Raw genomic sequence first — 17,002 nt, 5'->3', positions numbered from 1 at the left:
CATCAAACTCGGCTTCGCGCCAATGCTTAGAATGTCGGTCATTTTTCAACTTAATTGCGTACAATGAATCCCAGCGATTTCAAAAATGCAATGTTCGCAGCACTGAGCCTCTTCTTTTTAGCGTAATCAGAGCTGTTGCAGTTGTTATTGTTGTTCTTGTTGTTGTTGTTGTTGTAAACAATTTCGTTTGGAAGAAACGTGTTTCTGGAGTCGTTCAACACAAGGATCTCATTCGACCGCACCACATGTATTATCATCGACGTCGTCGTACGTGCAGTCTGATGGTAATCTCTTCACCTCGAAAATCAAGCAACCGTCCGTCTTGATCCACAACGCGTATCGTTGGATCCGAAATGACCTGGGCGGTGATTGGAAGGTAAATGATCTGCGCGGGCGTTTCCGATATCTTATATCCCGGCGGTACTCTGGGAGAAAATTCATGTATGGTATGTACGCGCTTCCCATTGCTGTACGCGCCAGCGGTCACGCTACATTCTACGCGAATAATGTTCACATTCATGATATTAATCGGATCGTCCGATTCGTGCCACTGTTCCGGTTCTAATACGCGATTCGTCGAGAATCCCAGTAACGATCCAATGTTATTGGGCTTTGTAAAGTCTACAATGAACCAGCAGTACAGCTCACTTTTCATGGTGTTGTTGTTGGGACGCAACACTATAGGATACTCATCGCTGTCGCTACCATCGTTGGCATTGGTGCCATCGAGTTTTTGAGGATATCGCTCGAGTAATCGCTGTTTCAAATACTTGGCAATGGCGTCTAATTCGTATGAACCGTGGGGAATCGTAATGTATTCATGGCTGGTGTCGACGCTGCTGTTGGTCTCATAGTTTGTGGTGAAGTAGAATTTATCGTTGCTGGAGTCGATGTTGGGTATTGTATGGTAAGTTTCAAGGGTTGTTAGACCAAGCTCGTAATCATCATCGCTCAAATCTATGGGTGGAAAGTAGCTCACCGCGAGGGTGCTACTCTTGCCGGTTAGAGTGAATGTTAACGACATATTCCAAGCTGTACGACTGGACTCGTACTGAATCAAAGTGGTGAGAAATCAATCCTTAAATTTGCGACCAATCGTTTGTAGAAAGCGTAGACATAGTTGACCACAATTGCTCTGATTGTACTCCTGATAAGGCGCGTGATTGTATTCGATTTTCACGACATCTTTATCCAGATATTGTACCAATTCCTTAGGCGGCCGAAGATTGCCAAAGCTGTCGAAGTATACAGCTCGACGCCCCCTCTTCGCATACGCCACCCAATGAGTCCCCGGTCCCTCGACATTATCCAAATTCACGATACCGCTCTCGTTTCGGCGTACTCCTCCAACAGGTAGTGCATTGCGCATAAAAACACCTCTAAAAAATGGAATACGCATACGTTTTGCCAACTCCCCCAATTGCGCATCTGTAGTTACGCCCTCGGGCATTTTTATTGTCTTTTCGGCGTTTTTTTTTTTGTTTCGATATTCCCTGTCCGCGCTTGTATGGTGCGAGATAAAGTCCGCGACCTTCCATGGTGCGATTATGACGCTGCATTTCCTGCAGCTGATGTTGCGCCGCCTTATTATCGTTTACCGCCTTGGCGATCCCCGCTGCTCCACCGGCTAATGATCCGAGAACACCTAGCAGCGGGAGAAGTGGTAATACGCCACCTCGTTTTGCCACCGGAAGTATCCGCTTTTGCGATGCTCTCCTTACAGTCCTTTTGCGGGGACTGAAAATCATCCCCATTCCGATTTTCGTCTTAGCTTTCATAGCTGCCCAAACAGCTGTAGCAGCACCTCTTTCACCCAGAGTCGAGTCTCGCGCAACGATGCGTTTTCGCGCTTTGTCAGCGAGAACCTTATCTGCCGTGTGCCTTTCACCGAGGTCGTTGCTACGCGAATATGCAATATCGTGTTCGCGACACGCTGCGTCCAACGGATTGATGCCTCGATCGCCTCTAGCCAATCGTTTTGCCAGATGAGTTCCTGGACCACAAAACTGATATCCCGGAATATGTAATTCGATAGGTAACGCGTTTATCGCCCGATTTAACAGACCACAACCTTTCTTTACTCTCTTCGACGACATTCGCTGCAGTTTTTAATCAATGGTGCTGGACCGTCGATATGCGTTCGCTGCCAAGGGCGATTATAATGTTCCAAGCACCGACGATACTGCTGAACCTCAGAATCGACTTTTATATGCTCGGGGAGTCTGTCCCACAACTGATCGATGTGTCTGCCAAACTCTCGCAGTAGAATAATCTTTGATATATATTTCAGCTGCTCAGCGGTTTGGTCTCGAATATCACAATTATCCGACAGGATCAGAAGCATTTTGAATAATGAGCTGTTTTGCTTCGGCGCGAGCCTATAAATAGAGCGCACCGCAGCTTCGACGTATCAAAATCATTTTTCGCAGTTCACGGAGAGGATGCGATTCGTGCGACAACCTGTAGCGATACGCGTGACTAATTTTGATGATAAATCGCAAATGATGTCTCCGAAAACGAGACGCAGACACGGTAGCATGCTACCAAACACTATACGCTGCCTCATTTGTGGCCCATCAAATTGTGGAAAGACCAACGTGCTGGTCAGCTTGTTGGAAAGTCCTCACGGCGTGTGCTTTGAGAACCTGTACGTGTATTCCAAGTCGTTGCAACAGCCAAAATATAAGTATTTGGAGAATTTATTGACTGCGATAGATGAAATTGGCTACTTTACATTTTCAAATAACAGTGACGTCATCCCACCGAGCGAATCGCTTCCGAATTCCATTTTTATCTTTGATGACGTGGCATGCGACAAGCAAGATACGATAAGGGAATACTTTGCAATGGGACGCCACTCGAACGTCGACTGCTTCTATCTCTGTCAGACGTATGCAAAGATTCCCAAACATCTTATACGCGACAATGCGAATCTGTTGATACTGTTTAAGCAGGATGGTACCAACTTGAAACATGTGTACAACGATCATGTAAACACTGATATGTCTTACGAGGATTTCTGCGCTTTGTGTCGTAATTGTTGGCAGCGGGAGTATGGTTTCATGGTGATAGATAAAGATAGCGCGATGTCCAATGGGCGTTATAGAAAGGGATTTAACGAGTTTGCGCTACCGTGAGATGCTCAATCGTCGTCAACACATCGGTGGGAAAGCAACGTCTGCGATACAATGATGATTAGTAGTCAGGAGATTAAGGATCGCGAGAGAATAGCGATGGAAATTGCAAAAACCAGCGAATCCATTCGCAGGAAACATCAGTCTTTGAAGACTGACAAGATGGATGAAGATATCGCGCTGGAAAAATACTTTAAACCTATTACCGAGCCCTTAAAACATATTGTGGAAAATACTGCTGAGACAGAAGCTGACATATCACCTGCGACGAGTATGAGCATTGAAACATTAACGCCTAAAACAAAAATCCGGCCGAAATGGAACGCATCGCGTAAAAGAAATAGTAAACAGTCATACATGTCATTGGAAAATTCGCTCGTAACCTCCACACCAGTTCAATCGAAGCGGAAACGGTTGAATGTCGCATCAAACGATTCCACGGTTCCTCCTGCGTCAATAAATACATTTCCCGATGTACAGTCGCTCACAACCAATGATGACGAAGACGTGTATGAAACTTCTGCCGATGAGTCGCTTGCAGCATCTATTAGAGAGCAACTCCAAACATCCGAGGGGCAAGAAACGTTTCGCAACCATTTCGGTCCGCTGGGACAAAAATACATGAGCGCAATCCTAAATGGAGATAGGGATACGACCATAGATTATGTGTACGGTGTATACTTTGGTGGTAGTGGAATGATGCTGGGGGATAAGGTTTTCGATATGGACAAGGATGATAATATAATCATAGACGGTGTAAGATATGGAGGAACGCCTGGTCTGTACGAACTGATTTTCAAGAGAATTCCCGATGATGCTATATACACAGATGCTGATAAACAAAAATACAAAAGTATACTGCTGATGACGAATGCTCACAGACGTGGTCATAACGCACAAAACCCCATATTGGGTAACAAGGGATACAAGTACAAACATGTAATTGCGCCACTACTACCCCGTGTATTGACAAGTAAAGCGGGGAAAGGTCTAAGGACATCGCGAGTCATGGTGGTAAACGATAACAAGATCGATTATGTGCACCGGGATGATCCCAACGAGCTGGTGGATCGATTGCGTTTGCTGGAAGCGTCGCGTCAGGCGGGTAACAACTCGCACGACGACGAAATTCTATCGATTATCGAGGAACTCCGCGAGGCAGGCCTCATTATAAATTAAACCGCACGCCGATGATGTGCACTGTATGCGTCGAGATGCCGATCAACAAATTTGGGGTATCGCTCGAGAAGAGTGGAGCAGCTACAATGGACTATTACAAATGGAGCGGCATGCTTCGAAATTATATGCGTGATAACGCTCTTTGCGTGACCGTTGCCGACTTTGATGCAAAATCGCGCAAGATACGACGCGTAGCTCAGCCGGTGGCCGACACAGATGCCGTTAATAAACTATATGTGGAAAAGAGCATTAAACTTTTGAGAGAGCAGCAGGAAGAATTGTAGATGAAGCTGGTCGCGTTTCAGAGAGATATGCTGACGTTGCAAAACAGCGTTCAAAAGATATCGCAAGCATTGAATCCTATCCCGCAGCAACAATGCGAAGGAGAATCATGCGAGACGGTTGAACTTGTCAAGAATTTCCTTGGGGCGGTGGAGAGCACATAATGCACGTACACGATAATTATCGCATCATTCGTGGCAAAGATACATCTGCGATCAAACATGCAGCCATTTAAGAAATCCATGAGTGAAGAAAACTATGGCCACAAGAAGCTACAACTTGTGGAGGAATTGCACGCTCCAGCTCGAAGACATTTTCCTCGGAGGCGCGTCATAGTGCGTGGATACGACGATCTGTGGCAAGCTGACATTGTAGAAATGCGTCCATACTCGCGATTCAACCAGGGTCACCACTACATACTCACCGTCATCGATGTGTTGAGCAAGTATGCATGGGCGTTGCCGCTCAAGACTAAAAGTGGCGCTGAGGTGACTAAAGCGTTTGCAAAGATATTTAGAGATCGATATCCGAAAAATTTGCAAACCGATCAAGGAAAAGAATTTTACAACACCGATGTGCAGAAACTCTTGAAGAAGCATGACATTAATCATTATTCAACGTATTCGGTGATGAAGGCCTCCGTCGTAGAACGTTTCAATCGAACTTTGAAGAACAATATGTGGAAACTGTTTACGCTGAATGGAACCTATAGATGGACCGATTCGCTACCGCGTCTACTTGCAGAGTATAACGCGCGAAAACATAGAACCATCGGAATGCGTCCTTGCGATGTTACCCCTGCGATCGCCGACAAGCTGCTAGCCACCGTATACAGCAACCTAAAGATCGCTGCTCCAGCGAGATTCGAGTTGGGCGAGTTTGTGCGCGTGAGCAAATTTAAAACCATCTTCGATAAAGGCTATACGCCGAATTGGACAACGGAGGTGTTCGAGATAGCCAAAGTACAGACAACTAATCCCGCGACGTATCTGCTCGTCGATTCCTGTGGAAAACCCGTTGCCGGAGGATTCTATGAACACGAGCTGCAACGCGTCACCGATCCTGATGTGTATCTAGTGGAAAAAGTGCTGCGTAGAAAGGGGGATAAGGTATACGTCAAGTGGTTGGGGTTTGATAAATCACACAATTCTTGGATAAATAAAAATAATGTATTGTAAAATAATAATAATAATAATAATACATGGTTCAATAAATACAATGTTATACATATGTGTACAATTTATTTAACATTTTGCTGCCGGCGCCGTCGAAAATATCATTCAAAGGCAAATGCCAGCAGTTCGCAATCAACAAGAGATTTATCATCGAAATATTCACTATCACGTATAGCTTTAACAGCGCAGCACGAGTCTAAAGTTTCATCGACGACATCGCACCGCTATAACACGCTCGCAAATTTGAAAACTTCGTCTCAACATGATGTGTAGTTTCATCAAGTTCAAATTTCTTTTTTATAATATTTTTATAATGGAATTTTACAACGGAATTTTATAATGTCCCCAGGGCAGAGTGTCGGTCGAATCGGGTACGATATACAGCTTGTCGTCGTATGGACTTAGAGCGATTTTGGATTCTGAAATGGTGTACACTTTATGCAATTTAGACCGTATGCATGATTGTCTGCGAACCATTTCGATCTCCTTTTGCAAACACTGCGCATAGTCGTCGAAAGTTATCGTTCTGGCTATGACGTTGGTCTTGACGCCTTTCGCTTTTTTCGTATCTTTTTTACCGTCTACGCGAAGTGCATACATTTTCGCTCTAAGACCTACGAATTCGGTCATTACCATCCCATTATTTTCGTCCTTTATCAGCCTCGGAACCTTCTTATTTAAGCGGGGCATATTATATGGATTGCCGATAGGATAATCGCTTCTGTCGAATCTATCGATATTGTGTTTCATGGTCTCGTAGATATCATCCCATTGAATGTGATAAATGAGGCTGTCTGTGTCTGTATATAGATTTTTACAATTTTCTCCGTGCGGGGGAGACATGTACTCATGATGAAATTCGTACAAACAAATTTTTGATATGTCCAAAATGCACATACCCACATATATCGGTTTGTTGAATTTCACCTCGAGTTTTCGCAATTCAACAGCTATTAAATTTTCCGAAAAAACACTGCTGTGGAAATTCGGTTTCGCGATCATTGCCTCCGCGCCATATCACCCATCCCAGTGTGTTAAAAGTTTTACATCTACGTGATTTCGCACATTTTCCATAGTTTTCCCAAATACCGCGTTGTTCATCAATTTATACAAATTTTTTTCAAAATCCTTTGTCGCGCTTGTTCTAAACCGTGTATTGAGTTCGACGTAATCGCGGAGCCAGAGAGATTGAGCGAATTTAAGCACGCGGTGTATCTTTGTAATACGAAGACCGTGATGCGTGCACTGCTGCAGGTTGCGGTAATGGATAACGTAACGCTGCTTATCGTATAATGTTGCGAGTAGCTTGTCCTGTCTGCTGCCAGGTGGTTTGGCACGCGTTGGACAGAACGGTAGATCGGCGTGAGCGTCGTGTAGACGTTGCGGGTATTCCAGACCTATCTCAAGAATGTATCCCGTGGGCGAATCGACAGTGATCGAAGACACGTTAAAATTTGCGACATCTTCGACCCATTGAAATTTGGCGTATGGTAAGGGCTGGCACACTGCCCATCCATACAAATTGTTCACGTCAAAATACATCAAGTACGATGACTGTTCCGATGCGTCGTAAGATGACACGTATTTGTTATTGGCTTGTGCGTATTTTCCGGAACATTGGCTTAAACCGCCACTTATACCGCGTTCGATAAACATGACCATATCAACGTCTGTGAGCAATTCGAACGTAATTTTGGTATGTTTTAGCATGGCATCCCACGTAAAGCCAGGTAGAGTACAATAATGCGCGGAATCTAATCCATAACTCTTGATACAACTTTCGCGAAAATATTCAAAAATATCTATCAATAACAAGACATCTGTTTTCAAATACAAATCGCTGTATTCGCCCAAGGTTCTAATCCCGAAACGCTGCCAGACATTCTCGGCGTGTGCGTAATCGGTCTCAGATACAGTCTCACCCGTTAACGAACTGTAGAATGACTCGCGCGGTGGTAAGCATGAATCCTGCAGCTTGTTCGCGCAATCAAGGTATTCGTATGGAAATACACCCTTTCGCGTCAATAAATTGAAATCTTCGATGGATAATGTTTCAAATTCGGATCGTAAAATTTTGAATTTATCTGCGCTAAGAAAAGATGCTAATTTGTCGAGACTGGTATTGAGAAATTTGTACGAATCGATGAATCGCAATTTAATACAATTTCGCGAGTCTGATTCTTCAGTCGTATCTTCGACATTTCTCGTGAATGAAATATATTTTTCTTTAGTTACGGGCAATACGTCAACGCCGCCTTCGAAAGCGATAGCTATTTCCTCGATAATAAAATGCGAATCATAGCCGGATAAATTATGGAAAACTATTGGGATGTAAAACGCGTTTTTATAATTTAAATTGCACTTCGAATGTGCGGGGCCTCTAAACCGTCCGGATAGATGGCAATGATCGCGCACTCGTTTATCATCAGCCTTGAATGGCTTTTCACAAATGTGGCAATGCTTCGCGCTGTGAAATGCCCTCCACTGGTCTTTCGTCAACTTTTCCATGGGAACATTATTGGCCAGGATCTGTTTAGCAAAATCCGCAAAATTTTTCAGCTCTTTCACGAACCAAGAAACGCAATCCACATCGCGATAATATCGATATGCTGATAACGATCCATCGTACGAGCAATGCATATAATAGCCAATACTATGCACCTTATGTTTCTGGTACGTGCACAATTTGTGCTCCCCCGCATCCTTCTGGACATTCTCCGTTTTCTCAATGATGCACTCTAGATCGGCGTACACCACGAAGGGGAGTCGTTCCTTCCTGCCGTAGCCATCGAAACTGAGCCAATTGTTGTCCTGGCTAGGCAGCAGAATGGCGCAGTCGTTCATCTCTCGGCAATCCACTGTGTGGGCCTCCAACTTCTCAGCGGATCCAAAGTAGTGCAGACACCTATAAAATCAAATTTTTATTTAATTTTTTCATGGGGATGTTTCAATATTTCATAATTTTATATACGCACTGATCACAGATGAATTTCTTTTCTCTGTGCCTGCTCAACTGCATGCTCACCAGTCGGGACAAGTTCTTGATCAGCACAAAGTGTCCCACATTGCTGTCCCCCTGTTCTGGCATGTAGAGCAGGTTTGTGTGCTGATCTCTCTTGTGGTTGGTGAGATGCAGTGGAAAGATTGTCAACCCTTTTTCCGTCTTCTTCTTCTCCTCGAAGCTATAGACGTTGATTGAGATGTTGTTCAACCGTTCAAACTTTACAATTTGCTTCGTGGACATTGGAAACTCAATGCCCTGTAGACTTAGCACCAATGTATAATGTGGATATGAACTTGGCCGATGAGGGTTTCTTTCAGCGGGATGGAGAGCTGCGACCACTGCCCATGCGAAACAGGCGTTATCCTCGGATCGCACGCTAATTGTCGCTTTCTTCATCAATATTTCCCGCGGCAACTTGTGGTGACACCCAGCACGCAGCGGATTGTACTTATTAACGTTGACGGTTAGGTTGAGAATCCTCGTCAATGCCCATCCGCTGTCGCATTCCTGGAACTCTTCCAACGATGCCAGGGTGGGTTCGATGACACATCGTTGGTACCACTCCTGTAGATCGGATGTACCGAAGAGTTCGCAGTTTCGGGTATTGATGCTTTTACAAGCATGTTTGTCCCCCGCCACAAATTCGCCGTTGAACACAGTGTTCACTTTGAGGCTTCGACGTTTCCTCAAGGCGCCTCGTAAATGTTCCAACACAATGGTCTCCGCATCCTGGAGGAAGTTGCGCGGCTCGATATAATTCGAATTTAGCACGGCATCGGTTAATACGCGACTATCGAATGCAGTGTCTTTTTCGCGCCACAAAAGTCCTGTGCTCGAATGTCCGGCACCTTCATGCATGAAACGTCCGCGCAACGAATATTTTAATCCTTCGAGCTGCGCGATTCGAGCAACCAGCGATTGCTGAACACCGATCGATAATCGGGGGCGTTTCACTCGGCTGTGTTCTTCCAACGATTCCATACACTCGTTGCACCGTTCTTCCCGCGCGAGGTATTCTTCCTGTGAAATCAATCGCGCAGATTGATCCAACAATTGACGTTCTACTTGCGCGAATTCTCCCATGGTTGTAAATGGAATATGTCTTTTCCGTGCAACACGTTGCAGCGATTTGAGACTTTGTGCAGTTTAGAGTGCGCTTTTTAAGACTGATACCATGGTTTGGTATCTCTGCCTAACTCTTTTGGCGTACCCCCATCCCTCGAATGCACCGCATGCAAAAACGACGATCCGTCCCAGCATGGTTCTGTGCAGTTTCTACCGATACAGCATAATTCTTTCTATGATTCGCGCGTATGACGAATTAGCGCGCAAATCATCCGACACAGTTTCTGCTGACGCCGCATAATTCTAAGATTCAGCGCTTTCACAGATATTACATTACATTCAACACGTGTCGAGACTTTTATGCTTGAAGGTGGGGCTCAAATTACATACAATCAAGCGATATGCTGCGATGTTAAGATTGAAAAAACATTATGGAAAAATTGGTAGCTTTAAAATAAAATGCTGTGGTGGGGGAGGCAATTGCACCTCTATTTAAGCCGAGCTCTCGGACGCTATTCCATCAATCGCTCAGTAGCCTCAGTGACTTTGACGGAACAGACGGTACTCCATAAAAAATATAGTGCACATCAAAATGTACAAACACAGCTTAAACGATTCATCCTGCGCAGCCGGCAACGATAGTGGGTTTCCAAATAAATGCCAACAACAGCAGCAACAACAACATCATCATCAACAATCCAATATGAGGTATGTACGCGTTACTATACACTTTTCATTTACTTCATTCACTGTAAACGCAAACGACCAAAGTATCAATTTCATGTACTTGTTTCTTACAGTTCTGGATCCGTATCGCTAAAAACGATGAAAACATCGAAACCATCAATCGTACGGATCCTGGGGCGTGATTATCCACTGACTGCAACAGCTTATAAACGTCTAACTATAGGAATTCGCATTGGTATGGATTTGTGTCACGTCGAGATCGCCATAGCCGACAATAAAGGCAACGAGTTAAGCTTTTCAATGTCTACGTGGAAACTCCTGCTACAAAACGAGGTGGACATACTCCAACGATTACGCAGCAACGCAACATCGCCTCAAACTCACATTATAATTGATCATTTACGACTAGTGTTCACACGTGTGCATGATGATCAACTTATTAAAATCACCGATAATCGCGTTGTCATATATATGACTGAAGCCACGATGTGTAAACTATTCGCGTACAATCATTGCATTGAACATATGTATACGTGGCTAACTGAAAATATGTACTCTGTAAGCAGTAAATATGCCACTTTCGTAGACGTTCTACGTAGCGCTACCGCGCCAACAGATTATGTAAAATTAATTTCTGAAAGCGAATACTTCGAACAGCATTCACTGATCGATTGTGAATTGTTAGCGTGTGCAATCAATCATATTGTAGATGATGCTCGTAGTAAAAAATGTTAAATTATATTGTTTTAATTTTATGATTTGTACCATTTCATTCGCCCATCATCCTCCTCGTCATCTAACTTTAAGATTTGCTGACGCTGCATAATTCTTTCTATCATTCGCGCCGCCAAGTCACATCATCCCGCACGGCTGCTCCAGAGGATTCGAATTACGCGAGATCGCGTGAAACGCAGCGACGTTAAATCGGAACGCTTTGAAAAAATTTTAGCTTTAGAATAAATGAACTTGTACCACTATGTAGTGCTGTCTCCGAATTTAGCTTTAAAATAACTGTGATTGTACCACTAATGCTCTCTCTTTCCCCAGATGTTTGGCAACGGCTCATGGTGTGTGTGTGTTTGTGTGTGTGTGTGTGATGCTCTGTTGGTTTCGCTATGTACCATTCGGAAAAGACTAATGTCAGAGAGACGGCGTTTGGGGGAGTTGGTTAGGCGGCTGACTCGTACCGCGGAGGTCTTGGGTTCGAGCCCCGTCGCCCCGAGTTTTTTCATTTATATTAATATCATAAAATTAATATTTCCTTCCTTACCGACAGTCTGTACCACGCTCCAGAGTAGCACCTTCCTTACCGACAGTCTGTACCACGCTCCAGAGTAGCACCTTCCTTACCGACAGTCTGTACCACGCTCCAGAGTACACTTCGGTGTATCGGTTCGGTATCGATATCTGCTCCTCGCGCTATACCCCCCACCACTCCGCAATCTCTATGACGTCATCCGCCGCCGCCCGCCGGCAAAAAAACAAATTTTCAAACTCAAATTTGGATTTCAAGGTCGGTTATCATGACCTTGAAACTCAAATTTGAATTAGAATCCCCCTTGTAATACTACTCAAAATCGCTCTAAGTCCATACGACGACAAGCGGCATATCGTACCCGATTCGGTCGACACTCTGCCCTGGGGATATTATAAAATTCCATTGTAAAATTCCATTGTAAAAATATCATTATAAAAAAGAAATTTGAACTTAATGATACTCTCTTCGTGTGAACGAGGCCTCTGACTCCGCCCTGAGTCTATGACAGCTGTAACACGCTCGCAAAATTTGAAAACTTCGTGTCACGTCCCGCGACGTGGAGTCTACTATTAATTAACTCTTTAAATCATATGTCGGAGAATAAAAAAATAATGAATAAATTTAATTGAGATGTATCGTTTATTTCGTTACAATGCTTACACAGGGTTGAGCAAATAGATAGTCGAACTTTACAATCTATTACTAATGACGACATGAAGTCAAGAATGATTGAATTGCGAAATTATTTTGGCGCCAATCGAAAACGCAAGGGTCAAACTGTTAGTGGGCGCTTGAATGTAGTCTCGGAAGGGAAACGGAAGTGGTAGTTTAGCAACCGGAAAAGGTCGATAATTTGAATGCGGAATTTAAAAAAGGAATAAAAAGGATGGCATTCCAAAAGAGATCGTCAAAAAGGACAGTTCAGCTTTACCTTCCCGAGAATTCATTAGTTTTCGTTTTAAATAGTATTATAGTTGTTCGAGAAATAGCACTTATTGCGCCATCTCCCGAGCCCGAGTTGACTCAGGCGTGGTGACGCAAAATTCTATCCCCCCTTGTTCATGTGGATCATCGATCTTATCTCGGCGATCGATGGAAGGGGGAGAGCACGCGGAGTCGAGGAAATCGAGCAAGATTTCCTCGATCTACTTGTCGACGAGCCATCCGAGAGATAACACTTGTTTAAACGCTTTCGCCTGCTAATTTGCTTGCCTTGCTTGAAACGCGCTTTGCTTGCTTCGAGAATCGTGCCGATTCCGCGTGCTTCGCGCTGTTTAAGATTAAACTCGCTAACCGTGCCGGGAAGCCAGTACCGCTGCTATTAAATTAGAATTAAATAACTGTGTTAATAATTGTGCTCCATAACTCTTTATTGTACCATAACTGTAAATAGACTTATACGTAAGATTAAATTTAGTGTTAAACTAAAGTGCTTAATTCAAAGACAGCCTCCACGCGAGTATCCCGATCCTGCGACGCGTGTGATCCGAAACTTTGCTAACAATAGTTTATAGTTTGATTAAAAGTAATTTTCTTGAAAGTTCATTGTAACAACATGATATCCAATTGTTCTATGTATCTTTCTTTGATATCCATGGGCTAGCAAATAAAGATACATAGAACAATTGGATATCATTGGGCTAACAGAGACATGAATATTCCAGAATCCTATTTTTATTGTCTGCTTTTCACCATCGCTCTTTATGAAACCACACATCATGTTGAGACGAAGTTTTCAAATTTGCGAGCGTGTTATAGCGGTGCGATGTCGTCGATGAAACTTTAGACTCGTGCTGCGCTGTTAAAGCTATACGTGATAGTGAATATTTCGATGATAAATCTCTTGTTGATTGCGAACTGTTGGCATGTGCCTTTGAATGATATTATCGACGTCGCTTACAGCAAAATGTTAAATAAATTGTTCACACATGTATATGTATATGTGTATGTATATGTATATGTATATGTATATGTATATGTATATGTATATGTATCAATGTATTTATTGTGCCATGTATTATTATTTTACAATACATTATTTTTATTTTACAATGCATTATACTTATTTATCCAAGAATTGTGTGATTTATCAAACCCCAGCCACTTGAGGTATACCTTATCCCCCTTTCTACGCAGCACTTTTTCCACTAGATATACATCAGGAACGGTGACGCGTTGCAGCTCGTGATCATAGAATCCCCCAGCAACAGGTTTTCCACAGGAATCGACGAGCAGATACGTTGCAGGGTTAGTTACCTGTACTTTGGCTATCTCGAACACCTCCGTTTTCCAATTCGGTGTATAGCCTTTGTCGAAGATGGTTTTAAATTTGCTCAAGCGCACAAAGTCGCCCAGCTTGAATCTCGCTGAAGCAGCGATCTTTATGTTGCTGTATATGGTGGCTAGCAGCATGTCGGCGATCGCAGGGGTAACATCACAAGGGCGCATTCTGATGGTTCTATGTTTTCGCGCGTTATACTCTGCAAGTAGACGCGGTAGCGCATCGGTCCATCTATAGGTTCCATTGAGCGTAAACATTTTCCACATATTGTTCTTCAAAGTTCGATTGAAACGTGCTACGACGGAGGCCTTCAACACCGAATACGTTGAATAATGATTAATGTCATGGTTTGTCAAGAGTTTCTGCACATCGGCGTTGTAAAATTCTTTTCCTTGATCGGTTTGCAAATTTTTCGGATATCGATCTCTATCTTTGCAAACGCTATAGTCACCTCAGCGCCACTTTTAGTTTTGAGCGGCAACGCCCATGCACACTTGCTCAACACATCGACGACGGTGAGTATGTAGTGGTGACCCTGGTTGAATTTCGAGTACGGACGCATTTCTACAATGTCAGCTTGCCACAGATCGTCGTATCCATGCACTATGACGCGTCTCCGCGGGATATGTCTTCGAGCTGGAGCATGCAATTCCTCAACGAGTTGTAGCTTCTTGTGGCCATGGTTTTCTTCACTCATGGATTTCGATAATGGCTGCATGTTTGATCGCAGATGTATCTTTGCCACGAATGATGCGATAATTATCGAGTACGTGCATTATGTGCCCCCGTCCGCCCGAGGAAATTCTGGTCAAGTTCAATCGTCTCGCATGATTCTCCTTCGCAGCGCTGCTGCGGGATAGAATTCTAAGCCTGCGATATCTTATGCACACTGTTTTGCAACGTCAGCATATCTCTTTTATACACGACCAGCTTCCTCTCTAATTCTTCCTGCTGCTCTCTCAAAAGTTTAATGCTCTTTTCCACGTATAGTTTGTTGACGGCATCGCTGTCTGCCACCGGCTGAGCTACGCGTCGTATCTTGCGCGATTTTGCATCAAAGTCGGCACCGGTCACGCAAAGAGCATTATCTCGCATGTAATTTCGAAGCATACCGCTCCATTTGTAATAGTCCATTGTAGCTGCTCCACTCTTTTCGAGCGATACCACAAATTTGTTGATCGGCATCTCGACGCATACAGTACACATCGTCGGCGTGCGGTTTAATTTATAATGAGGCCTACCTTGCGGAGTTCCTCGATAATCGATAGACTTTCAGGATCATGAGAGTTGTTACCAGCCTGACGCGACGCTTCCAGCAAACGCAATCGATCCACCATCTCGTTGGGATCGTCCCAGTGCACGTAATCAATCTTGTTATCGTTTACCACCATGGCTCGCGGTGTCCTTAGACCTTTCCCTGCCCTACCATCTGATGCGCGGTAGGAGTAACGGTGCAATTACGTATTTGTATTTGTATCCCTTGTTACTCAATACGGGATTTTTGGCGTCATGATCGCGTCTGTGGGCATTCGTCGCCAGCAGTATACTTTTGTATTTTTGTTTATCGGCATCGGTGTACAAAGCATCAGTCAGGAATTCTCTTGAAAATCAGTTCGTAAAGACCGGACGTTCCTCCGTACCTTACACCATCTATGATTATATTATCATCCTTGTCTATATCGAAAGCCTTATCCCCAAGCATCGTTCCACTATCGCCAAAGTATACGCCATACATATAGTCCATTGTTGTATCCCTATCACTACTTAGGATTACGCTCATGTATTTTTGTCCCAGCGGACCGAAGTGGTTGCGAAACGTTTCTTGTCCCTCGGATGTTTGGAGTTGATGTCTACTAGATGTTACAAACGACTCGTCGGGAGTAGTTTCGAAAATGTCGTATTTATTGGCTTGGGAGGAACGGTGAAATCGTTTGACGCGACATTCTGTTGTTACGTGTCGGCTACTTTTCACGCGATATTTTTCTAAAAATATTGACAATTGATCCGACCATTGAGCGTCATGGAATCCCTCGATCAATTGTCAATGATCTGTGAACCAAAACTCTCTGTAATCTAGCTAGAAGTCTGTCACGCCACGGCATACTTTCCCATATGAAGCTGTCGAATCTTCGAATGCTGCGCGACGTTCTTGGAACACCGGATGCGATAAGGTTCGAAAACCCAAGCACTAAGAGGAACGGTCTGAGGCGACGACGTGGTGGGCCGCGTGTGAAATGCGTGCTCAGCAGTTTGGGTTCTTTGTAAAGTCCCAAGCGCTTGGGCCCTTGCGTTCGTTCGAGGCAGTCAGCTAGCAAGTCGCGTAGTGCGCGGTTGATTCGTCCGAGGGACATATTGCTGTTTGTAAAAATAGTGATTGAGCTGGAGTTCCGAGTGATCGTGAGACAACGGAAAGACTCAGTCCCCGTAGAGACTCATTTATATACGTTTTCTTGTTTCAACTACTGTTTATTTTACATATATTAATTAAAACCCAGATTATCTTACGCGAAACTGCTAACACTTAACATCAGTGTATTGTGTGGTGTCCTCTGCTTAAACATCGTGCACCGCAGGCACCCTCCAGATCACATAATAGAGACACACGCACACGCCAGCGAGAGAGAGAGAAGAGAGAGAGAGAGAGAGAGAGAGAGAGAGAGAGAGAGAGAGAGAGAGACAGAGAGAGAGAGACAGAGAGAGCGAGAGATTGAGTGTAAGCCGTTCAAAATGTAACAAATCTCTACTAGTACCGAGTCGGTGAGTGATTCAAGGTATCTATGATATTGTACGGAAGCGATAATTGATTCAACCACTTAGTGGGTTACGGGATTTCCCTCGGTCAACTGTTACCTTCCCTTCGGCGTGTACCGCGTTCTGAAATTTTTCCTATTTCTGTAATATAAATCACCGACCAAATTACCTCTCTAAACAATTCAA

At 44.0% G+C, this 17,002-nt stretch overlaps 4 protein-coding genes across 4 annotated transcripts in view; 2 read left to right on the top strand and 2 right to left on the bottom strand.

Moving 5' to 3' along the window:
• Nucleotides 1-17,002, top strand: part of LOC143373918 (uncharacterized) — a 222,420-nt gene that overhangs the window by 77,980 nt on the left and 127,438 nt on the right. The window lies entirely within an intron of this gene.
• LOC143369476 (uncharacterized) lies at nucleotides 5,952-7,004 on the bottom strand. The gene has a single exon (XM_076813498.1). The coding sequence runs from the start codon at nucleotides 6,770-6,772 to the stop codon at nucleotides 6,092-6,094; it is 681 nt and encodes a 226-aa protein (XP_076669613.1). The 5' UTR covers nucleotides 6,773-7,004; the 3' UTR covers nucleotides 5,952-6,091.
• On the bottom strand, nucleotides 6,814-8,828 carry LOC143370346 (uncharacterized). The gene is made up of 3 exons (XM_076815348.1): nucleotides 8,746-8,828; nucleotides 7,589-8,675; nucleotides 6,814-6,819 (listed from the first exon to the last, which is right to left on the bottom strand). The coding sequence occupies exons 1-3, from the start codon at nucleotides 8,787-8,789 to the stop codon at nucleotides 6,814-6,816; spliced, it is 1,137 nt and encodes a 378-aa protein (XP_076671463.1). The 5' UTR covers nucleotides 8,790-8,828.
• LOC143370342 (uncharacterized) lies at nucleotides 10,238-11,261 on the top strand. Its single transcript, XM_076815335.1, has 2 exons — nucleotides 10,238-10,547; nucleotides 10,640-11,261. Exons 1-2 carry the CDS (start codon nucleotides 10,432-10,434, stop codon nucleotides 11,259-11,261), a joined length of 738 nt encoding a protein of 245 aa, XP_076671450.1. The 5' UTR covers nucleotides 10,238-10,431.

The sequence above is a fragment of the Andrena cerasifolii genome, chromosome 1 (genome assembly GCF_050908995.1).
Source record: "Andrena cerasifolii isolate SP2316 chromosome 1, iyAndCera1_principal, whole genome shotgun sequence".
NCBI classification, from domain to species: domain Eukaryota; kingdom Metazoa; phylum Arthropoda; class Insecta; order Hymenoptera; family Andrenidae; genus Andrena; species Andrena cerasifolii.
The sequence above is the reverse complement of the archived record's forward strand: the minus strand, read 5'-3'. Positions and strand labels throughout refer to the sequence as shown.

Coding starts and splice junctions, on each gene's coding strand:
- LOC143370346 (XM_076815348.1), bottom strand. CDS start 8,789: ATGCAGTTGAGCAGGCACAGAGAAAAGAAATTCATCTGTGATCA. Junction 8,676..8,745: donor AAGAAATTCATCTGTGATCA/GTGCGTATATAA, acceptor TTGATTTTATAG/GTGTCTGCACTACTTTGGAT.
- LOC143369476 (XM_076813498.1), bottom strand. CDS start 6,772: ATGATCGCGAAACCGAATTTCCACAGCAGTGTTTTTTCGGAAAATTTA.
- LOC143370342 (XM_076815335.1), top strand. CDS start 10,432: ATGTACAAACACAGCTTAAACGATTCATCCTGCGCAGCCGGCAACGAT. Junction 10,548..10,639: donor CATCAACAATCCAATATGAG/GTATGTACGCGT, acceptor TGTTTCTTACAG/TTCTGGATCCGTATCGCTAA.